Raw genomic sequence first — 25,689 nt, 5'->3', positions numbered from 1 at the left:
TTGGTCTCATCTGTCCACAAGACGTTTTCCCAGAAGGCTTTTGGCTTACTCAAGTACATTTTGGCAAACTGTAGTCTTGCTTTTTTATGTCTCTGTGTCAGCAGTGGGGTCCTCCTGGGTCTCCTGCCATAGCGTTTCATTTCATTTAAATGTCGACGGATAGTTCGCGCTGACACTGATGCTCCCTGAGCCTGCAGGACAGCTTGAATGTCTTTGGAACATGTTTGGGGCTGCTTATCCACCATCCGGACTATTCTGCGTTGCAATCTTTCATCAATTTTCCTCATCCGTCCACGACCAGGGAGATTAGCTACAGTGCCATGGGTTGCAAACTTCTTGATAATGTTGCGCACTGTGGACAAAGGCAAATCTAGTTCTCTGGAGATGGACTTGTAACCTTGAGATTGTTGATATTTTGCCACAATTTTGGTTCTCAGGTCCTCAGACAGTTCTCGTCTCCTCTTTCTGTTGTCCATGCTTAGTGTGGCACAGACAGACACACAATGCAAAGGTTAAGTGAACGTCTCTCCTTTTTATCTGCTTTCAGGTGTGATTTCTATATTGCCCACACCTGTTACTTGCCCCAGGTGAGTTTACAGGAGCATCACATGCTTGTAACATTCTTATTTATCCGCAGTTGTGAAAGGGTGCCAATACTTTTGTCCAGCCCATTTTTGGAGGTTTGTGTGACATTATGTCGAATTTGCTTTCTTTCCTCCCTTTTTTTGTTTTGTCCCAATACACACAAAGGGAATAAACATGTGTATAGCAAAACATGTGTTAATGCAATACGTTTCGTGAGAAATACATGATTTCCTGGAGAAATATCAAGGGTGCCAACAATTTCGGCCATGACTGTATATATGTATATAAAGACACAGCAAAGAGATAATTAGGAAGAAGATTACAGGGTTAAGTTACTTGCCCTTAGCCTGGGTTTGCAGATCCAAGTTGCAGAGCAGGACGATTCTTTATCTCCTCCTTCGATGTTAGCTGGGAGATCTGTGTAAAACTCTAATTCTTAGGCTTGCAGCCTGTCCCTTTTTAAAATACTTTCCCCCCCTGGCAAGGGGGGGTGGCTCTGCATCTGCCCAATACAATATGTTGGGCAGAATGTCAGTGGACTCTCAGTTAAAACTAACAGCTTCCTAATCCATGACATGAAACACACAGTTGACCTGAGGAATGTTCAATTAATTGCCGGTCAGTTTTATGATGTGTGGGCCTACACAGTTTTGGGTGATGAAGGTTACCCTTCAGCAGACTGCCTGGCACCTGGACTCAGGATGTCTTATCCTGGTTGAGGAAAACTCATACAAATGAGCGCAGAGAGGCCACTCCAGGTGGAAACATGTGAACAGTTAATCATGAGCTCACCACTGCTGCCTTGTTAATCATATGCATGATGAAGAGAACTGGAAAAAAAGGCGCTGTGGAAAATGCTCTCAAACAAGCACCTTAGTGGAGGTGCATCTTTCTTGGGTGAGATAAAGTAGCAAGTATAATAAAATTAACCAGCCTGAAGTGGACAGTGTGATTCCAATGGACGGCCCGTCCGCTCTGAGGGGAGCTGAGATCAGAGAATGCTCCTGTCGGCTTCAAATCACGTGGTGTCAGTGTACCAGCGTCCTGGGTGGTGTCACCATGGCAAACGAAGGCAGTGTCCGGCGTTGGCTTCAGCTGGGAGCATATGTGGGGTTACCAAGACGACATGTTTCGCGCAGTTGCGCTTTGTCAAGTCTCTGGTAACCATGGCCGGCGGCCATTATATAGAAGACCATTAAAGGGAAGGCTGGCTGAGTGTAATTAGCAGGGGATGGGGTGTCAATCAGAGCGGACGGCTCGTCCTGAAGCAATGCTGAATACAAATTTAAAGGTACAGATTGCAAATTATAAAAAATGATATGTATAAAAACAATAGCATTGGAAAGCATGATATACTTTCATCTTTAGTAGAATAAAGGTAATACAATAACAAAAAAAAAAACAAAAAAAAAAAAAACACACAAGTTAAAAATGACATTGCTGGTTCATGGAAGCTATGTCAAAAATTGCGTTTACAGTGAGGTAATTATGGGTATATGGGCAAAGAAGGGAGTAGGGAGAAGTGAATGCTTGGCATATGAAAATGACTGTATCAAAGGTATATAAAAATGACTGTATAAAAGGTATGACTAAAAGGGATATAATAAAATCAATCCTGGTATCAAATTAGGTAGCTCATATGTTCATAATTAAATAAATATAATAGATGCGTAATAACATGTATTCGTAATTGAGTGCACAGAATATATACATGGTGACAGTGCAGATTAGAAAACAAGGATTAAAAGAAGACAATACTGTATGTAATAAAAAACACACTGGAGGATCCCAGTTCCGGGGACTAGAAGTCAAACTTGTTAAATAATGCTATGGATTTCAAGATCCTCATTGAGACCACTGTAAACGCAATTTTTGACATAGCTTCCATGAACCAGCGATGTCATTTTTAACTTGTTTTTTTTTTTTTTTTTGGTTATTGTATTACCTTTATTCTACTAAAGATGAAAGTATATCATGCTTTCCAATGCTATTGTTTTTATACATATCATTTTTTATATTTTGCAATCTGTACCTTTAAATTTGTATTCAGCATTGCTTCAGGACGAGCCGTCCGCTCTGATTGACACCCCATCCCCTGCTAATTACACTCAGCCAGCCTTCCCTTAAATTGTCTTCTATATAATGGCTGCCGGCCATGGTTACCAGAGACTTGACAAAGCGCAACTGCGCGAAACATGTCGTCTTGGTAACCCCACATATGCTCCCAGCTGAAGCCAACGCCGGACACTGCCTTCGTTTGCCATGGTGACACCACCCAGGACGCTGGTACACTGACACCACGTGATTTGAAGCCGACAGGAGCATTCTCTGATCTCAGCTCCCCTCAGAGCGGACGGGCCGTCCATTGGAATCACACTGTCCACTTCAGGCTGGTTAATTTTATTATACTTGCTACTTTATCTCACCCAATAAAGATGCACCTCCACTAAGGTGCTTGTCTGAGAGCATTTTCCACAGCGCCTTTTTTTTCAGTTCTCTTATCCTGGTTGACCCACACCATCTGTCAGGAGATAACGTTTGCCTCTCATGACTGCAGGGGGGTAGGGAATGAGGCTGAGGAATGAGAAATATCTCGAATAAAAAGAGAAAAAAGGGAAAAGGAGAACTCCGCTCCAACTCTGATGAGCTAGTTTGCTATAGGTATCACTGGGTAAAAAGGTCCCAACAAATACGCAAAGATGATGGAATTAGCAGAGAGACTGTTAAGCTGGCCACAGATGGATCAAAAATCGTCCAGTTAAGCTAGGACTAACTGAACTTTGACTAAGAGGACCAGGCTGTCAAGGCTGAGGATCTGGGTATGATGCAGAAGCTGCTGCAGAGACCCAAGGCGAGCAAAGTCAGTAAGTGCACCCACCAATCTACCCACTGTGTCCTGTGGGGTGTGAACGGGAGTAGAGAACATGGCTGTGGGGAGTGGGTGTGTGTGTAAAGGGGGGTAGAGGACATGGCTGTGGGAGGTGGGGATGGGTGAAGGGGAGTGGAGGGCATGGCTGTGGATTGGTGGTGTGAAGGGGGTAGAGAGCATGGCTGTGGGGGGTGGGGGTATGTGAAGGGGGGTGGAGGACCTGGCTGTGGGGGGTGGCGGTGGGTGAAGGGGGTTAGAGGACATGGCTGTGGGGGGTGGTATGAAGGGGGTAGAGAACATAGCTGTGGGGGTTTGTGAATTTGTGAAATGTATTTTTGTAACTTTATTCTGCATAAAACATTTAACAGTGTCATTTCAGTGGGTTGGGTTAGGGGCTGGGTAGGGCAACTGCTGGCGAGTAACTCTTAAGGCCTGGCTAGTAGCTCAGGACTTGAAATTTTGAGCCTTGAATATAGAGTTTAAAATGTTTTTTTTTTAACCAGATATTATGTGTGTGTATGTAGAGAAATGGTGGGGAATGGGACCTCTTTGTGTTTTTTTGGTTTGACGTTATATTGAATATATGCTTATTGAAAGTTTTCTCATAAATTGAGAAGACAACAACAAGATAGAGAGGTCACAAATGGTACATCTTTCCCATGTAAAGAATATGTGTTCCTAAGCACAAGCTTTATATATAGAGGGAATGCCTCACAAGCATATACATGAAAAATGCGAAAACATTTCACTCATCTACATCTGGAGTACAGTCTCGTTAATGACAATATTGCTTGTCTGTCACGAAAACATTTACTCACAGGAGTATGAATCAATGTAGCCTGGTTTAGTATTGGTCAGCATCTGTGGGGAAGACTTATTACCAATAGTTTATAGAGGACATAGACAAAACAATGTACAGTCTCTAGGTAAACCTATAGGTTTATTGAGCCAGTGGGTGGATGAAATCAGGTACAAAAGGAAAGGGAAAGAGGAGATACCAGTAGTCCCTGGGGTTTGAAGCTAGGGGACTGCCATCAAAAACAAGCCCTAGTAGACCCTACTGCACAAGGATCAACATTTCCAAGTGAGAATACAACAAGCCCAAGAGACTTCCTGGAATGTGCAGTTGGGAGTAAAACCCGGGCTCCTTGGAGGCAGGCACTAAAGTGAACAGTACTGTGAAACCTGTTAAGAGTTGACAAATCCATTGGCACACTATAACACGGGAAATAAATAAAATTAAACTGTTAATATGCAGCAATACCAAGTTACCTTTAGATTATGAGGAAGATCACCATAGTTTATGCGAATAGCCTCTTCTCTTTCATAGATTTCAGCAGTAGTTCGAGTGCTTTCACTTTCTACCTGCAGTTAAATTACACAGATTTTTTTTCAGTCTGTCCCAATATCTAGCATGTATAACACAAATAATATTTTTCTTTTAAGTAACTTGTGTGCACCAACCATACCAGGGATGGAGGTCTAGATCTCACCTCAACTTCCATGATATCATCCAAAGAACCAGCTAGCAGAGTTATATGCAAATCTTGTACTTTACAATCCAAGAGTAAATTGTGTCTTTCTAATTTTTTCTGTTCTATTCGACTTTCAATGGTCATTGCTTCCTTCTGCTTCTTGCCAATTTCCCTTCAAATGCAAAACACAGAAATATCAGGCATGTACATTTTGTTCTGTCCCTCACTTCTTCAGCAAAGAATGTAGGATAATAGGGGTTCTGAATTGCTGTACTCAGATAATCAGCCCACTCTGTGAGACTAAAGTTTCTTTTAGCAAGCAACAAGTTGTGTTCCAGGTGTTGCAAATAGGGGCTGTGTCCTGTACAGTACTCCAAATAATGAATTTACAGGTAAGGCAAAATTCCTATTACCCTAATTGTACAATACAGGACTTGTATTTATAGCCCATGGATGGGGATGCCCTCCCCCCTTCCAGCAGATCACTACAACCCACTTCCTCAGGTACACATTTTTTCCAAGACAATCAGTGAATACCGTTCTCACTAAATACACAGCCGTAGATTGTTTAATTGGCAGAGTGTGCAGGAGCTGAGTGATCAGATAACAGCCTATGTGGATACAGCTGTAGTGTTGAAACAGTGCCCAGTAAGTCCTGGGTTCTGTAAAGCTCACATACACTATGCAATCTGATTGCACAATCTCCTTTAGATCTACCATCAACTATGTAGAGCAAGGGCTTGCCAGATTGGATGCAGAGCAATTGGAAAGATCATGTCTCCTCCTATTTTGAAATTTTGGTAAATCTAAAGGAGATTGTACAATCAGATTGTATAGTGTATGACCACCTTTATAAACCTAAAATCAAGTAGTTGTGCTTCCAGTTCCATTAATTGTTAACGGCACACGAAGCAAAAAGCAAACACACATTACCACATGAAGAAATGAGCAAAAAACACAGCAAAATGCACAGTAAAAAAACATGCAACATGCCAAAATGTCCCATGAGCTACTCTGCCACATGTAGGGCACCCCACTGAAAACAACGGGCAACCCTATCCATGTCATAAATAAAAAAGGAGTCAAGAAAAATGCACTCCCACTATGTTAGGTGTGAATGGGGCCTGAAACTGGAATTGGTGTTTATGCAAGAACAATGAGGCTCCATTCACATCTGTGTGTTTCCAAATGCATGGCAAACTGCACAGCAAATGTATGCTTTTGCACCCCCCCCCCCCCAAAAAAAAGCACGGGGGAACATGTGTTTTTGTTATGTGGATGGGGCCTGACAGCTGAGTGTCTCCATCCACTCCCTCCTATGTACTTGTATAAAGATGGCCATACACTATGTAATCTGATTGTAAAATCTCTGAACAATTTCTTTTAGATTTACCAGAATTATAGAATAGGAGGACACACCTGAACCATCTATTTAATTTGTATCAAATCAGGCAGGCCGTTGCACTACATAGCTGATGGTAGATCTAAAGGAGGTTGTACAATCAGATTGCATTGGGGGGGGCGGGTTTTTACCACACACCCCCAACCACTGGAGTAGTGGTCAGGGGTCGCAATGGCAACCCCACCCCTGCTCCAAGGGGCCCGTGCAACCTCCATGTCACATTCCATTTTACACTTGGACAGGAGGGGTGGCATATATAGGAACCATTCCTCTCCATTTTCCTCCTGCAACTGGTGAAAGCTGGCTTCTCCTCCTTTCCCTCCTCCCGGCATTCAGCAGCTGCAGGAGGAACATTTTTTTTATTATGCTATTCAATATAAAACATTTTAAATTCTGAACCATTTAATTTCATTGTGTCCCGCGACCGATTAACAAATCACTAAAGTGACCCTCGCTGTTCAAACGGTTGAGCATCCCTGACCTACAGGAAGTAATGCAAGCAGAAAGAATTTTTAAAAACTCAGAAACAAGCATTCCGTGGATGAGCTGAGAGAAAAGAACACTGGGATGGCTGGGCCAGAAGTTATATTACAAAATGCTTTTATTTATTATGAAAAGTGAAATTCTATCCAAAAAGGTGAAGTTAGCCTCTAAAGTACCCAAAAACAATCAAATAACAGTTTAAAGCACCTTGTGGGGCCAAAGATTACATCAGCCAAGGCCTGAGCTTCTACCTGGTAAAACTTGGAGAACATGTGCACAGAGATCCAGGTGGCGTGCTTGAAAATCTGGGATAGAGATGCTTGATGCTTAATAGCCCTACAGACACCGACAGCCCTGGTGGAATGAACTCTGATGGAGAATGGAGGAGTCCTTTCCTTAACCCCCGGTCACATCAAAGCTGATTTTGAAATCGTGCGACTTACAGTGAAGTCGCACGATTTCAAAATCGGGTGACCTGCTGATTTCAGTTGCGATTTGCAAGACATCTGACACAGATGTCTATGCAAATTGCAAAAAAAGTAGTGCATGCACTACTTTAGAAATCGGCGCAGCTCTGACCAAGTCGGAACAGCACCGATATGACAGCTCTAATAGCGGACAATAGGGTGCGACTTGGCATACGATTTGCAAGTCACAGGGCATACAAATTGCATGCCAAGTCGCACCCGATGTGACCGAGGTGTTAAGGGTGTAGGTCCTGGAAATAAGTTGTCTTACCTGGCAATTGTGGAGAGGGAAACAGGTTGTGATCTATGAGGACATAAAGGCTGAACAAAGTGGGACTCCGTTATGTGAACAGTAGCTGTGGCTGCTAGGTAGACCCTGCCAGCCCTTACCACATCTAAGTAGTGTAAGATAATTTCCTTGTCATGTTTTGGGGCTGGACAGAGGGAAGGGAGAACAATGTCTTCATTATGGAAAGAAGAGAGCACCTTAGATAAAAACAAAGGTTTTGGTCTTAACCACTTGCCGTCCGCCTGCTGTTTATAAACGGCAGGACGGTAGCACTCCAGGGGCGGGGGTGTCGTTTCTAGCTGTGCGCGCTCCCTGGGTGCGCACAGCACCGCAATCTGGTGCCCGCTGTGTCCTCCGGACACAGTGAAACACCGACCGTCGGACGGGACCTCTGTACGAGGTCCCGATCATGTGATCACTGATTGGCCAATCAGTGATCACATGCAAAGTAGTAAGCAAGATGTCACTTGTGACATTGCTTACTACATGTGAAATCTGTGAATGATCACAGAGATCACATGGGACAAGGCTATTCACAACAGCCTTGCACCATGTGACAAGCTGTGACCAATCACAGCTCACTCAGTAGTTCTCCATGGCTTCAAGAATGCAGACAGAGAGAAAGAGAAATGATTGCTTTTACATCCTATATGGGTGTAAAAGCAATCACTGTAAAAAAAAAAAAAAAAATCTTCATCACCCCCCACAAGTAGTAAAGTGTCACCATGGTGACACTGTACTGCTAGGGTGAAAGTATGTAAAAAAAATAAATAAAAAACATAAATAATATAAAAAAATAAAATAAAAATGTAAAAAAAATGTTTAAAAATTATAATTTTTGGTTATAAACTAATTTGGCTTATTTTTTTTTTTTTACTAAAAAGATAACGGAATACATTTTGGCCAAGATTTTTGACTAAAGATTATTTATTTGCAAAATTTTATAAGAAAAACACTTTTTTTCAAAATGTTTGGACTTTTTCATTTACATAGCAAAAAAAAATAAAAATCCCAGCGGTGAATAAATTCCACCAAAATAAAGCTTTATCTGTCTAAAAAAAAATGGTAAAAAATTCATATGGGTACAGTGTTGCATGACCGCGCAAATGTCATTCAAAGTGTGATAGCGCTGAAAGCAGAAAATTGCCCTGGACAGGAAGGGGGTAAAAGTGTCCGGACAGGAAGTGGTTAAAACTACTTTGACCAGAGTGAGTGGTTTTGAATATTCTGGGAACCATGTCTCCTGGCTAGTTAGGGTCTTGTAACTCCTCAGTCTGTAAGGCTGGAACCAACTTCCTGGCTTTTAGCATTGTGGGAATGACAAACCTGTGCAAAAAAAAAAGGCTCCGTACAATAAAGAGCCACCCACTCAAAAATAAGCCTAACAGATATAAAGGTAATCGGGAAGGTAACCTTGCATGCGAGGTCTTCCAAAGGAAGGAATGTCTCTAATCAACTCAAAGGAGGGTCTCTGAATGCCAGTAAGAACAAGGCTGAGATCCCAAGGTGAAACTGGAGGTTGAATTGGGGAATTTATATGGGCAACTCCCTACAGAACAGTCTTGACTAAGGATTCCAAGGAAAGAGGTTTCTGAAAGAGAATGGATAAGCAGAAACATGTCCCTTGAGGGTACTTGGGGCCAGACACATCAGTCTGAAGAAACACCAAAAAAACGAGTTAAAGTATTTCCTGGGGTTCAGCCATCTGTCTTTGCATGTGGTAAATCTTGAGGGAGTTTTTTTTTTTTTTGCCTTGAGTAAGGTGGGAATAACAGAATTGGGGACCTTGGGCCTGTAAATCTGGTCTGTTTAAAAGAGGCCAAAACTTGTCTGACAGAAGCCTGAGTATATCTGTATACCACGTCTTTCTGAACCAATTCGGTATGATGAGACTCATTGGGACCATTTCCCCCTTTATCTGTACAGCAGGGAAGATCTTCATCAGAGGCAAGGCATAAACAAGCTTCAAAGGAGTCCAATGAATCACCAGAGAATCTAATGTGAAGGCTAGAGGATCCCTGGTCCTAGCAAATACTTTGTTTATCTTGTTTAATCTGGAGGCCAGCATGGCCACATCTGTTTTTCCCAACCTGTCACAGAGATTTTGAAACATTTTGAGGTGCAGAGACCACATCCTTGGATTTATGTGTTGGCAGCTTAGGAAGTCTGCCCAACTGCCCACTCCAGGGATGTGGACTTGAAGAGAGCTGAAATATATGTTCAAACCCAGGACAGTGTCAAACTTGTTTTTCTTAGGGCAGCATGACTTCTGGTGCACCCCTAATGCTTTGGTATTGTCCGACTGCAAACTGATTGGGTGACTTTGCAGAATATAGGTCTAGTGTTGTAGAGTTATTCTGATAGGGAGTTTCGACTACTTGACTAATGTCCCCTGGATAATTAGGGAGTTGTAAACTCCTCCTCAGCCTGTAAGGTTGGCATCCATTGTCACCACCTTACTTGCTGTTAGCAGTGTGGGAATGACTGACTCTGCCTTTAACAATAGCTCTTGAGGGACAGAGTCAGTGGCTGAGTAGAGGGTTGAACAGGGGGGCCCTGGGACAGAAGGTCTGGCCTGTTTGGAAAGGGTCAGGAGTCATCTGGGACAGTTTGTTGTAATGAGAATTACCAATCTAATGAGACTTGCTTCAAGGCTCCATGACTCCTGGTGCCCCTTTGGTGACCAATTTAGGCCACATCCATTGTCTTGTATGACTAAACCCTGATCATGTGTCCTTAAAGAAGCAGGGTCCATTCTTATCGCTCTGAGTTCCAAGATGTTGATGGGAAGCTTGGCTTCCTCAGGTGACCATGTTTCATGAACTGTGAAAGATTGGAACACTCTTCCCCAGCCAGGCATCTGTTGTTATCACCTTCTGGACTGGAGGGGGGATAGCCTATGTAAAGGTAAGCCAATGAGGAGGGAGTTGCAGTAGTCGAGGTGAGATAACCAGGGAGTGAATTAGGAACTTTGTGGTATCATTGGTTAAAAAGGGACGTATTCTGGAGATGTTGCGGAGGTTGAGGGGGCATGACTTGGACAGGGATTGGATGTGGGCCTGAAAGGATAGTTCAGAATCCATTGTTACCCCTAGCACCCTGGCATGCGGGGATGGGTTGATAGTAGTGCTATTGATCCTGACCGAGAATTCAGGGGAAGAGGCATGTTGGGGAGGAAATATTATGAGCTCAGTTTTGGATAGATTGAGTTTTAGGATGTGGTGTGACAGCCAGTCTGATTTGTCTGGTAGTAAATCGGTGATACGTGAGGAAACTGATGGGGTGAGTCGAGGAGTAGAGAGATAGATTTGTATGTCATCAGTACAGAAATGGTATTGGAAACCATGGGAAGCTATCAGCTGACCCACGGAAGAAGTGTAGATCGAGAATAGGAGAGGTCCAAGGACAGAACCATGGGGGACCCTGACGATAAGAGGAGTAGGAGAGGAGGAAGCAGAGTTGTAAGTGACACTGAAGGTGCGGTGAGATAGGTAAGATTTGAACCAACAGAGAGTACAATCACAGATACCAAGTAAATAGAGGTTTTGTTTTTGAGAAGGGGGTGGTCAACTGTGTCGAAGGCAGCAGAGAGGTCCAAGAGTAAGAGTATGGAATAGTGACCATTGGTTTTAGCGGTTAGTAAGTAGTTTGTGAGTTTTAGGAGAGCAGTTTCTGTGGAGTGTTGTGGGCGAAATCCAGACTGAAGGGGATCGAGAAGGTTATGCTCAATGAGGTGGCAGCTCAGCCAATTGTAGATTAGACGATCAAGGAGTTTGGAAAAGGGAGTAAGGAGATGGGTCTTGGGTTGCTAAGATTGGTGGGGTCCAGTGAGGCCTTTTTAAGTATGGGGGTGACTAGCGCATGTTTTAGAGAGTTGGGGAAGATACCAGTAGAAAGAGAGAGATTGAAGATATGAGTTAAAGAGTGAAGGATAGAGCCAGAGGGTGACCGTAATATATGCGATGGGAAAAAAGTTTACCAACCTCTTCTATAGTAGCTGGGTTAAACAAGGGAAGTAAAGATTGTGCAGGTGGACAAGGAGTGTAGGGTGAGGGAGATATCTGTACAGTGGAGATCTTGTCACGAATTGTATCAATCTTTTTTTTTTTTTAAGTGATTAGCGATCTCCTGAGCAGTGAGTGAGTTAGTGGGTGGAGGTAAAGAAGAATGAAGTAGAGAGTTAAGGTAGAAAAGAGTTGACAGGGATTGCGTAAGAGGGTGTTAATAAGAGTGATAAAATAGGTCTGTTTGGCAGTGTGGAGACAGGAATTGCATTTTTGAAGGGCAGATTTATATTGGTCAAAGTCTTGCTGGGTCTTAGTCTTATGCCATAAATGCTCAATTTTTTGCTATATTTTTTGAAAAATGCTATATTTTTTGAGGCATCTGGTATTGTCTGTTTGCCAGGGCCGTAGCGGTCAGGGCATAATTCTGTGTGTAGTGAGGGGGACCAATGTGTCCACGGTGGATAACAGTGAACTGTTGCAGACAGAAGTGGCCAGGTTGGGGCAGGGCAGGACAGGACAGGGCTGAGATTTTGTCATAGAGACAATCTGTTGCAAAAAAAAAGATCAAGTTAGCAGAAGCAGAAAAGAGAAGGGTTAAGATAGTGAAGGTTTCTACAGGAAACTTTTCAGTAGTTGGAAGACAAGGAGGAGGAAGCCAAGGAGAGAGTGAAGCTAACAAGGGAGTGATCAGAGAGGAGGAGGAAAGTAGGTGAGGTTGCAAGGCGTGCATAGGTAGGAGAATACAAGGTCAAGGCAGTTACCATTAGAGTCAGTAGAAGCATGTGCCCATTTTGTTTTAGGTTAAAAGAAGTGGTTAGGCTCAGAAGTTTAGAGCTAGCAGGAGTATTAAGATTAACAGGGATGTTGAAGTCACCAAGAATGATTGTGGGAATTTAAGAAAAGAGAAAGTTTTAAGGGTGTACTTATTCATGTCTGTTGGCCCCCCGGACACATTCACACACCAAAAAATGCACATGACGTTCAACACATTGCATACACCAATAGACAACTGGACTGTGCTATGTTGGAAAAAAAATGGATCATGTATGCTTTTGCTGCATGGGCGTATGTTGAGGACCTATGAGAAATGGATAAATTAAACAGGTGTACTGCAGTACACACTCATAAAAGTAAAAGGGGCCCTACTTTTGTTTGTAATTCACTGACACAAGTGTCCAGCTGTGTTGTAGATGATTTTGTAGTGAAAGCCAAGTAACATATGTACAAGAGGCAGATATGATAAAGGTGGTATAATTTCACGTAATGCATACTGCCAATGAACCCTCTGCATCTGACTAGTTATCTGTTCAGGCTGTGACAGCTTTTATAAAACTGGTATGCCATCCAAGTTTTACTCCAAGCCAATCTAAGAAAACATAATAATCCATAAGAAAATATGCGCAAATGGATACAGCACAGTCATTCTCATAATTGTCTGTTTTCAAGGTTGTGGGTCAATTTTATATACATTTTTCATATTTATATCTTTTTAAAAGATGTTTTATATAATTTATTTGCTATTTATAAAAAAACATATACATGACACAGGACCTCCAGAGCATTGTGAGTTTTCCAAAGGGAACACAATGTAAGCATTTTGCTGTCAGACTTTCCCACTCTGAATGCTACTCCCTATAGAGTCCTCAATACACAGCAGGAAGAATAACCACTCTCGTTCTTTCATTTGTGAGTAAATTGGAGCTTGAGTTATTTAACCATTCAATAGGACTTCTTCAGCAAAACAGTAAGACTAGTCTAACAAATGTGAAAAGGAGCCCACAGTTTTTACTGATGAACTTTATTAGAAACCAATATACCTTTCATAAAGTGTTTCACAGTTACCTGCTAATATTTATCAGCTTCTTTCGTGTTTCTTCAACCAGTTTCTGAGCTTGGGAGACCTCTGACTGTTTAAAAATCAGATGATTTTTAAATTCTTGTTGCCGAGACAAGGCTTCATCAACTAACTTGAGAAATCGTCGTTCATCCTATATAGTATCAGTCAGTTCACAGAAAATCTTAAGTTACTATGTGAGAAATGCCATATACAATATATATCTATATATACAGTATCTCACAGAAGTGCGTACGCCCCTCACATTTTTGTAAATATTTTTTTATACAGTCAGGTCCATAAATATTGGGACATCGGCACAATTCTAACATTTTTGGCTCTATACACCACCACAATGGATTTGAAATGAAACGAACAAGATGTGCTTTAACTGCAGACTGTCAGCTTTAATTTGAGGGTATTTACATCCAAATCAGGTGAACGGTGTAGGAATTACAACAGTTTGCATATGTGCCTCCCACTTGTTAAGGGACAAAAAGTAATGGGACAGATTAATAATCATAAATCAAACTTTCGCTTTTTAATACTTGGTTGCAAATCCTTTGCAGTCAATTACAGCCTCAAGTCTGGAACGCATAGACATCACCAGACGCTGGGTTTCATCCCTGGTGATGCTCTGCCAGGCCTCTAATGCAACTGTCTTCAGTTCCTGCTTGTTCTTGGGGCATTTTTCCTTCAGTTTTGTCTTCAGCAAGTGAAATGCATGCTTAATTGGATTCAGGTCAGGTGATTGACTTGGCCATTGCATAACATTCCACTTCTTTCCCTTAAAACACTCTTTGGTTGCTTTTGCAGTATGCTTTGGGTCATTGTCCATCTGCACTGTGAAGCGGCGTCCAATGAGTTCAGAAGCATTTGGCTGAATATGAGCAGATAATATTGTCCGAAACACTTCAGAATTCATCCTGCTGCTTTTGTCAGCAGTCACATCATCAATAAATACAAGAGAACCAGTTCCATTGGCAGCCATACATGCCCACGCCATGACACTACCACCACCATGCTTCACTGATGAGGTGGTATGCTTAGGATCATGAGCAGTTCCTTTCCTTCTCCATACTCTTCTCTTCCCATCACTCTGGTACAAGTTGATCTTGGTCTCATCTGTCCATAGGATGTTGTTCCAGAACTGTGAAGGCTTTTTTAGATGTCGTTAGATGGCCTTCCTGTTTTTGAGGCTTACCAATGGTTTAGATCTTGTGGTGAACCCTCTGTATTCACTTTGGTGAAGTCTTCTCTTGATTGTTGACTTTGACACACATACACCTACCTCCTGGAGAGTGTTCTTGATCTGGCCAACTGTTGTGAAGGGTGTTTTCTTCACCAGGGAAAGAATTCTTCGGTCATCCACCACAGTTGTTTTCCGTGGTCTTCCGGGTCTTTTGGTGTTGCTGAGCTCACCGGTGCGTTCCTTCTTTTTAAGAATGTTCCAAACAGTTGTTTTGGCCACGCCTAATGTTTTTGCTATCACTCTTATGGGTTTGTTTTGTTTTTTTCAGCCTAATGATGGCTTGCTTCACTAATAGTGACAGCTCTTTTGATCTCATTTTGAGAGTTGACAGCAACAGATTCCAAATGCAAATAGCACACTTGAAATGAACTCTGGACCTTTTATCTGCTCATTGTAATTGGGATAATGAGGGAATAACACACACCTGGCCATGGAACAGCTGAGAAGCCAATTGTCCCATTACTTTTGGTCCCTTAACAAGTGGGAGGCACATATGCAAACTGTTGTAATTCCTACACCGTTCACCTGATTTGGACGTAAATACCCTCAAGTTAAAGCTGACAGTCTGCAGTTAAAGCACATCTTGTTCGTTTCATTTGAAATCCATTGTGGTGGTGTATAGAGCCAAAAATGTTAGAATTGTGTCGATGTCCCAATATTTATGGACCTGACTATATCTTTTCATGTAACAACACTGAAGAAATTACACTTTGCTACAATGTAAAGTAGTGAGTGTACAGCTTGTATAACAGTGTAAATTTGCTGTCCCCTCAAAATAACTCAACACACAGCCATTAATGTCTAAACCGCTGGCAACAAAAGTGAGTACACCCCTAAGTGAAAATGTCCAAATTGGGCCCAATTAGCCATTTTCCCTCCCCAGTGTCATGTGACTAGTTAGTGTTACAAGATCTCAGGTGTGAATGGGGAGCAGGTGTGTTAAATTTGGCGTCATCGCTCTCACTCTTTCATACTGGTCACTGGAAGTTCAACATGGCACCTCATGGCAAAGAACTCTCTGAGAATCTGAAAAAAAGAATTGTTGCTCTACATAATGATGGCCTAGGCAATAAGAAGATTGCCAAGACCCTGAAACTGAGCTGCAACACGGTGGCCAAGACCATACAGCGGTTTAACAGGACAGGTTCCACTCAGAACAGGCCTCGCCATGGTCAACCAAAGCAGCTGAGTGCATGTGCTCAGCATCATATCCAGAGGTTGTCTTTGGGAAATAGACATATGAGTGCTGCCAGCATTGCTGCAGAGGTTGAAGGGGTGGGGGGGGTCAAACCATACGCCGCACACTGCATCAAATTGATCTACATGGCTGTTGTCCCAGAAGGAAGCCACTTCTAAAGATGATGCATAAGAAAGCCCGCAAACAGTTTGCTGAAGATAAGCAGACTAAGGACATGGATTACTGAAACCATGTCCTGTGGTCTGATGAGACCAAGAGAAACATGTTTGGTTCAGATGGTGCAGGGCAGTATTAACATAATAACGACCCAAAACACACCTCCAAGAAGACCACTGCCTTGCTAAAGAAGCTGAGGTTAAAGGTGATGGACTGGCCAAGCATGTCTCCAGACCTAAACCCTGTTGAGCATCTGTGGGGCATCCTCAAATGGAAGGTGGAGGAGCGCAAGGTCTCTAACATCCACCAGCTCCATGATGTCGTCATGGAGGAATGGAAGAGGACTCCAGTGGCAACCTGTGACGCTCTGGTGATCTCCATGCCCAAGAGGGTTAAGGCAGTGCTGGAAAATAATGGTGGCCACACAAAATATTGACACTTTGGACCCAATTTGGACATTTTCACTTAGGGGTGTACTCACTTTTGTTGCCAGCAATTTAGACATTAATGGCTGTGTGTTTAGTTATTTTGAGGGGAAAGCAAATTTACACTGTTATGCAAGCTGTACACTCACTACTTTACATTGTAGCAAAGTGTAATTTCTTCAATGTATATAATAAAATATTTACAAAAATGTGAGGGGTGTACTCACTTCTGTGAGAAAGTTAGTGAGTGAGTGTGAGTGTGTGTGTGTGTGTGTTGCTAATGCTTTGAAAAGTACTTGTTTCTATTGTTACCTCCAGTCTTAAATCTTAATGAAATCGAATACTTGTGCAACCAACATATATCTGATTTTATTTGCTATTAAGACCTCATGCACACAGGGCTTAAAAACACCACTTATATAGGCATTTGACATTTTCTTTCAGCCAGTAAACACACCTCTATGTAAGCCTATGAGGCCATGCATTTACAGGAGTATTAGAAGAGGAGCGTTTAGAGGCTGGAAAAAAATAAATAAATTGCATGTTCACGAGAAGAGCTTTTGGGCAGAAAAACAACTGAACACACCTAAAAGCATGTAAACATGCCTAAATAATAGGCAAATTAATAAATATTCTGGCCATTATATAGAATAAATGAATGCATAAATGTGTGTGCAAAATTCGGCCTTACAAATGTTTTTAAGCTTTTTTTTTTTTCCTGCCATGAGCAAAGACAAAAAAAATAAAAGTCCTGTGTGAATGAGGCCCATGTATTAAAACTATGATTTATATATTAGCTATTAAAGAGCATGTAAACCCCAACAATTGACTTTTGTAAGTTGATACCCTTTATTCTGTTAAATTTACAATTGAACCTGCTTTGATATATCCGTTTAATAGGTGCAAAAAAATACCTGCTGATTCTGTGAGAAACACTGAGCTAGTAACTTTATGTGCACCCTAGCTGTGCTCCACGGAAACCTCAAGCACTATTATTAAACCTGCCCAATTCACCTCTCTGAACTACAGAACACTTCTCCTCTATGTCAAAAAGGTGAGGGGGTGTTCTGCAGCCCTAACACATTTCCTGTCCTTGAGTGAGAATGCTACTTCTCCATAGATACAATAGCATGAGTATGTGTTGTCACTTTAGGACAGGAAGTGTTGTTACTGGCTGGATCAACAGGTGAAAATAAAAGAAAAGCACCTAAAAAAGAACACTCCAGCTTGAATTATATCAAAATGGGGTGAATACATTGTAATATGGAGAGCCGGGATCACCAGCAAGCAACAGTCTTCATTGGATTCTCAAAAAAAAAACCAAAGACGGCTTTCTTCAGCAAAAATAAAGTAATCAGACCATAATCCTAGTATAAAAAAGACAACATGTGGGCTCACCATGAATATTCCAGTCCCACACTTAGGTTTAGGGTTCCTGTCTGCTTCGGTGTACTGCAAAGGCCACAGGAGCTCAGAAAACAATGTCTCAGTTGCCCCAAAGGCTCTGGTCTCCTACTAACAATTGAGAACTAGAAGTCACCTGATCGCTGTAATAGAATCTGATTGGCTATCACAGTGATCAGCCTGCCCCAGATTATTTTTCTCCTCTGAATGGAGAGAAAGATACACTGCATATTTCGCTACTTGCCGAGGGAGAAAAATGTAAACACGTGTGAAAAAATAAAGATAGAAAAAGAAAGAAAGAAAGAAAAAATAGCTAGATCAAGGTTTGCTCTATGTAGGTCAGTGAAAGAATTAGTGTCAAAGTAAAGGTCACTATATTTTGAATAGGATTTAAAAAAAAAAAGACAAAATCGACCATATATGTGCATATTACACATATGAGTAATATACACATTAGTAAATTAGTATCAGTGTGTTTAGGAAGGATATAAAAAATAAAATGTGCACTATTAAATCTGGGCCCCACCACAGGCAATATACACGTGTGGTCGATTGTCAGGAGCAGAAGAATATATTTTGGATTTATTTTTCTTAAATTAGTATCAGTTATTGTCACTGTGTTTAGGAAGGATACAAAACGCAAAATGTACACTATTGATTCTGGGCTCTACCACTGTACACATATGTGGTTGATTGTCAGAACAGGAGAGTTTATTTTGGGTCTATTTTTTAGAAAATAAGGATATCATTTAAAATTACTTTAAACATGTACACTAGTGCATTTTGTGAAATAATGTCATAACAGACCAGTGAACCTTAGGCATATAATCTTATGCATGTGGAACATTTGTTCTAGTTTGTTCAACCTGGTGCTTGTGCATACAACAATAAGAACCTGACAAATATGGGCATTTTTACTTAAAGTACAGTACAGAAAAGCAAGTAATAGACCATGGGTTATATGCCGCTACCTTCAGGTGATTGGACCCTCATATAACCCACTCCATGGGACAGTTTTGCAGCAAGCAATAAGGGGAAACAGATGACAGAGGGGAGGGTCCAGTGTCCTGCACTGTACTCAAAGATATGGAATGTACTGGTTGAAATTCCCATTATCTTAACTGTACAACACAGGGCAGAGGACAGCAAGTCATAGACCAATAATAAACTGTAAGGTGAGCAAAAAAACAGCAAACAGGAGCAATCAGGCCCACTAACAGATAGGTTCAACAGATCTTAAACACTCAGATGACAGCTTGAAACAAGGCCTGAACATCTACCTGGTAATACTTTAAAAAAGTATAAACAGAGAACCAGGTGATGGCCTTGCAAACCTACAAACCAGATGCATGCCTGCTTAAAGGCCTGAGGTACCTACAAATCTGATGGAATTGTATCTACCTTTGCTTGAGGGAATAAGCCCTGTAGATGAGAAGCCTGAGCTATCAGTAATGAAAAAAAGAAGCACGATGTCCCTGCTTGGGGCCTTCAGGGAGGACAAAAAGAAAGTTTCTCTGAAGGAACAGGTCGCAGCTAGGTAAACCATAACCACTCTGACCACATCTAGGCAGTGGAGTGAGACCTCCCTTTGGCATATATTGGAGCAGGACATAAGGAAGGGAGGACAACATCCCCAACAAAGTTAAAGGAAGAGACTACCTTGAAGAGGAAGAAGGACCTGGGTCTCAGGACATCTTGTTCCTATGTAAGACAAGAAAGGGCTCCTTACAAGAAGAAGACATCTTACTCATGAAATCTCCCAATGAGATATCCAAAAACAGGTCAAAGGGAGATTTTTGACAAATTGAAAGTACCAGTTTCAGATGCCAGGGTGACACAGAGGCAAGAGTGGGAGATTTACAAGCACAAATCCTTGTAAAAAGGTTCTGACAGCAGAGTGTGAAGCCAAAGGTTTATGGAATAGACTGGATAAAACAGAAACCTGTCTCTTTAGATGATTAAGACCCAGATGTTAGTCCAGGCCAGACTGAAGGAAGGCCAGAATATGAGGAATAGAATATTCCCAAGTGCCGGGGGGCCTATTTTCTCTCCAAAGTAAGCCCTCCAGGTACGATGGCGGATCCTACAAGAGGTAGATTTGTGGTAATGAGTCTGCATTGTCCCTATGCCTTAGTATCTGGGTTTCAACAGTCATGTCAGAGTCTGAGAAGCAGGGTGAAAACAGAAGACCCTGTGACAGGAGGTCTGGCCTGTTTCAAAGAGGCCAAGGCGTGTCTCCCAGGAGTCTGTGTATCAAGTTCTCCTAGGTTAATTTGGGGCGATGAAGATCACCAAATCTGTTTTTCCTCTATCTTGCAAAACAGTTAAGGGAGACTCTTCACTGTACGAAATGCATTCACCAGTCTGTACTCTGACCAAGGAATAAACAGGGCATCTACCACAAAACCCAGGGGATCCCTGGAATTGGCTACAAACCTGTCCAACTTCTTGTTGACGCTGAAGGCCACAATGTCCACAACTAGTGTTCCCCATTTTTGACAGAGCATCAGAAATATTACGAAGATCTCAGGGTGGAGGGATCACTCCCGTGGGACCAAGCATTGGTGACTCAAGAGTTAGAGGACTGCTTGCCAATTTTCCATTCCCAGTATGTAGAGAGCAGAGAAAGGTGGAATATGGCTCCCTGCACAATAGATAATCATGCTTGCCGCATTCTTGGCTGTCCGATTTCTGCTACCACTGTCGATTTATGTAGGCAACAGCTGTGATGTTGTTCGACTGCACCAGAGGCCCATCCGTAGGTAGACTGCTACCCCCACAGACTGCTATAAGGTGGCATACATCATATCACTTCTTGCCGGTGATGCTATGGCCTGGGCCTCGCTACTATGGCAGCGTCAAGATCCTATCATTTTCAGTCTTACTGTATTCTTGGGAATCTCCCGTAGGACCGTCGATGTTCCAGGCAGGCCCTCATCTGCTGCTGGGCCCCTTCTTTGGTTTCTCAAAGAAGCAAGACTGTAGGTCAGTATGCAGTTCAGTTTCACACATTGGCCTCGGAACTAGCATGAAATAATGAGGCTGTTACTGCTATGTTTTCGCAGAGCTTAGAAAATCATATTAGGGACAAATTAACTGGGAGAACCATACCCTCCACCACGGATGATTTGATTGCCCTTAGCAACCAGATCAATGACAGCTTCCGGGAGCATGATCAGGTGAGGACTGGCCCAAGTCAACCCCCAGTTGGTTGTTGGGTACCTGGGTCCCAGAGAGCTCTTGAACAACCCACTGAAACTATCCCGGCATCTGAAGAACCCAAGCAATTAGGGCAAACATGCCAAATGCCAAAAGAGTGGTCTCGTCGCCTGAAACTCGGCCTATGCCTTTACTGTGGGGTCAACGGTTACATATTAAAGTCCTGCCCTGTTCGCCCAGGAAAACTCTTGGGTCTAGGTCACTCAGGGGGAGGTGTTTGCAATCTGAACTTGAATTTCACCAACTTCCCTTGATTCATCATACCTGTCTCCATCTATTGGGCTCTGAACTCTTATCAAGTATCTGCATATGTGGACTCTGGGGTGGCTGGGAATTTCATCGATCAGTTTCTGGCTGCTGAATTAGGCATTGCTCTTGTATCTTTGGCGATGCCTTTCTTGGTAACTGCGGTCGATGGCTGTACCCTGGCCTTAGGACCCCTACGGTTCCGATCTACCTTTGTAACCAAGCATGTCGGTGTTCTACATCGTGAAGATATCTTCTTCCTGATCATTCATAAGTCTTCCAGTCCCATCATTCTTGGTCTTCCATGGTTGCAAAAGCATTCCTCCAATTTAGATTGGAATTCTGGTCAGGTGTTGTCTTGGAGGTCACAATGCCATCAGACTTGTCTCTCCAAACAGCTTCTACCTCTTTCTGTACCCCTGCTATGGCGCTGCAACATTATCAGGCCTTCTAAGATGTTTTTTGTAAGAAGACTGATGACTATCTGCCTCCTCATCATCCCTACGACAGCCCCATTAATCTTCTGTTTCAATATTTTATTAAGAAAGTTTTGTTTTAGGAATACAACAAGCTCAAGGGGCAGAGCAGAACAATAACACATAAACAGATACATCCTGCTGACTTGTATTAGCCAAATAACGAAATGTCCAATGACATCAAGGAGGGACGGCAAAAAGCCAAACCAAATAATAGCAGCAGTAATCCAACATATTACCGGAAAAAGAAGAGGAAAGAAAAAAGGTTAGAAGAAAGGAAAAAGAAAATAAAACGACAAAAAAAAAAAAAAAGGGAATCAGAAAGAAAACATGGAGGAAAGGGAAACTAGAAGAATCACAGATCCAGGGCTAGCACAGGCAGTGAATATAAGAGGCCATAACTACAGTAGTAGGAGGCAGGGATGGCAATGAATAACGTATCCAAGGTTCCCAAACCTTAAGGAATCTCGGATGAGAATCATGAAGAATGCTAGACATCTGTTCATTGATCAACATAGCATTCACCTGGGTCTTCACCCCCTGGAAGACAACCGAAGGGGTCCTCCAAGCTTGAGCTATAGCACGTTTGGCAGATATAAATAGGTAGGATGCCAATTTCTGCTGAGACCTAGACAGACCCAAAATTTGGCAATGCAGGAGGGTCACCCTTGCATCCCTATGGACCATAATATAAAAGAGCATTTGTAGCAAACCCTAGACCAGAAGCCTATCAATCGCGGGCATGACCACCAAATGTGCAAGACATCCCCGCGTAGACCACATTTCCGGAAACACCCATCTCCGCCAGTCGGAATAAAGTGAGCAGTCTGAGCCGGGACCCAAGTACCACCGCAGGAGAACTTTGTAGGCTGCCTCAAGAGTGACTGTATTGAATGAACATTTCGCCACCATCCCCCAGGCCCTACGCCAATCCTCCACCACAATCGAGATACCCAGATCTTGCTCCCACTGAGAGACATAAGACAGGGGTGGTGAGGAGGACCTACTGTTAAGGGAGGCATAAATTACAGAAATGACACCAGGGGACCCTGGGGAATGCTAACAAACGTGTTCAAAGGGCGTTTTTTGGTAAGGATATGTAGAGGTACGACGGAGGGATAGGATCCAGTGGCGCAATTGCAAATACCGATAATATTCCCATGGCGGGACCCCCCTTGATTCTCGAAGAGACTCCCATGATGGAAACGTACGAGCGCTCAGAAAATCATGTACAATAACAAAGACATGGCAGGTCCACCAAGAGAAAGAAGGGGGATGTTCTAGGCCTGGCGGAAATAAAGGATTATGCGTAATCGGCAAGAGTTAGAAATGATGAAATCAAATTACCCGAATATTTTACAGAATCCCAGGTTCGTAAACTGTGAAGCATAATAGGGCTCAAATCTGAAGGGTGTAACTTAGGCGGGAGCCAAAGCAATGTAATTAAGGAAAGCGGAGCACAGTTGGGTAATTCCAAGTGTACCCATAACGGGATGTCTGTCGTGGCATGAAGCATAGACAACTGGGAAATCTGAGCCGCCAAGTAGTTTCTAGAAACATGTGGAACTCCCAAGCCTCCCTGTAATCTATGAATATACAGAGTTGCTCTAGGCCCTGGGACGTATATGAGCCCAAATAAAACTGAGAATCCGGCTTTGCCGTACACGAAGAAAAGACGCAGGGACCTGAATAGGGAGAGTGCGGAAAAAGTACAGGATCTTCGGCAAGATAGTCTTCTTGACAGAATGTATCCGGCCAATCCATGATAAAGAAGGAAACTGCCAAGAATGAAGCAGGGAAGTAACAGAGCGCAATAAGGGGTAATAATTAGCCGAAAATAGGGCAGAGTAGGAGGAAGTAAGTGTAACGCCAAGATAAGCCAGAGAATGGGATGTCCAACGGTAGGGAAATTGTGTCTGCAACCGTTCAACCAGGTCGGCAGGGGAGCGTAATATTCAATGCCGTGGTTTTAGACAAATTGATGCGAAGCCAGATATAGTCGAAAAATGGTCCAATATGACCTGGAGGTTGGGGAGAGTAATAAGAGGATTGGTTAAAACCAAAAGGGCATAATCCGCATAAAAGTTGGCCTTGTATTGAGTGCCGGCATAGGGGACACCGGAAATATCCAGGTGATTTCGAATGGCTGCAGCTAAAGGTTCAAGAGCGAGAACAAAAAGAGCAGGTGATAATGGGCATCCCTGTCTCGTGCCCTTGAAAATAGGGAAGGATGAGGAAAAAAAACCTGCATATTTAACAGAGGCCGAGGGAGACGAATATAAAGCTGAGATCCAAGCCAGAAATGCATCATCAAACCCCCATCTAGACAGCGTATATGTGTCAAATATTCCCAAGAAAATGAATCGAACGCTTTATAAATGTCCAGGGATAAAAGGAACCCTGGTATCCTGTGGCGATGTCAAATATGAATGAGATGGATGACTTTACGGATGTTATCAGCAGCTTGTCGTCCCGGAACGAAGCCAACCTGATCTCGATGGATAAGTGAGAGTAGATACTTATTAATTCGGGTGCTCAGAACCTTTCCCAGAATCTTCAAATCCACATTTAGAAGCAAGATCGGTCTGAAAGCTTGCGGGTCAAAGACATCTTCAGCTTTGTTAGGGATCATAGTAATATGTGCCTGAAGAGACTCCAAAGAAAGCCGAGAACCCTGCTTCAAAGAATTGAAAAAGGCCATCAAACGAGGAACCAGAACGGTGGCAAATTTTTTATAGTAGAGCCCAGAAAATCCATCTCGGCCTGGAGCCTTGGAGGCCTTCAAAGATTTGATGGCTTGGTAGAGCTCAGATTCAGATATATCCACATTCAGGGCATCTTGGGCTGCAACGGATAAAGAGGGTAGGTGCAGCTCAGCGAAAAAACTATCAGCATGTTCAGCGACAAAGGTGTTCTGTTTTTGGTAAAGAGAGGACAAGAAATCTGCAAATCTATGAGTAATCTTCACAGAGTTCGAGGTAAGGCCACCGCCCCTCATTTGGAGTTAAACAGGTTTATGCGTGCGAAGAAACGAATTAAGTTTCTTGGCCAACATTGGCCCTGGTTTATTGGTGCATGTATAAAACCTATGTCCAGCCCAACGTAAGGCCTTCTCAGCTTGTGTAGTGGAGAGAAGATCAAGTTCAGCAGCCACCACATCTTGAGCTTTCCTATTGGCCGTAGTCGGGCAGGCTTTCCAAGAAGCGTCCACTCTTGAGGTCAATTCCAACATCCTCTTCTCTCTGGCCCGTTTCCTGGACGAGGCGATCTGAATCAAATAACCCCTAATGGTGGCTTTGTGAGCCTCCCACAGAGAGATGGCCGAGGATACAGAACCCACATTGTCCGTAAAATAGGATTGAATGTGCGAAAGAACCTGGGAGCAAGAAGCCTGAGTGGTGAGCAGGGATTCATTGAGTCTCCACAGAAAAGAGTGGCTAGCCATACCAGAAAGACACAGTGAAAAGACCAATGGGTCATGATCAGACCAGGGTGAGGTCGAGATAACAATCTTTTGAATTAAAGATAAATGTTGGAAGGAAATGAAAACATGATCTATTCTACAAAAGCTCAAGTGTGGGGCCGAATAAAAAGTGTATTCCCGCGACGTAGGATGCATTTCCTGCCAGACATCTACCAAACCATAAGCTTGCAGCATAGCACGCAATGTAGATTCCTGAGAAAGGTCGTGGCTAGGGGTCCTTCCTGTCGGGTAATGACGATCGACAGAAGAATTAACAGCAACATTCAAATCGCCCAGCAATAAGAGAATACCACGTTAGTGGTGCGAAATCACCTTCAACAAGTGAGAAAAAATTTGTGTTGAAATCTATTTTGCGCGTAATAACTCACCAGGGTCACCTCCTGGTCCCAAATGGTACCCCGGAGGAGCAAATACCTAC

At 42.8% G+C, this 25,689-nt stretch overlaps 1 protein-coding gene across 1 annotated transcript in view; it reads right to left on the bottom strand.

Moving 5' to 3' along the window:
* The window catches only part of SMC1B (structural maintenance of chromosomes 1B), a 191,437-nt gene that overhangs the window by 19,205 nt on the left and 146,543 nt on the right, over positions 1-25,689 (bottom strand). The window contains exons 17-19 of the mRNA XM_089680767.1: positions 13,420-13,565; positions 4,948-5,101; positions 4,727-4,819 (exon numbers count right to left, since the gene is read on the bottom strand). Of these exons, the coding sequence (XP_089536893.1) occupies positions 4,727-4,819; positions 4,948-5,101; positions 13,420-13,565 (393 nt within the window). The remainder of the gene's footprint in view (positions 1-4,726; positions 4,820-4,947; positions 5,102-13,419; positions 13,566-25,689) is intronic.

Source organism: Staurois parvus, unplaced genomic scaffold, assembly GCF_062004578.1.
Source record: "Staurois parvus isolate SC_StPar_1 unplaced genomic scaffold, SC_StPar_1.0 ptg000249l, whole genome shotgun sequence".
NCBI classification, from domain to species: Eukaryota; Metazoa; Chordata; class Amphibia; order Anura; family Ranidae; genus Staurois; species Staurois parvus.
The sequence above is the reverse complement of the archived record's forward strand: the minus strand, read 5'-3'. Positions and strand labels throughout refer to the sequence as shown.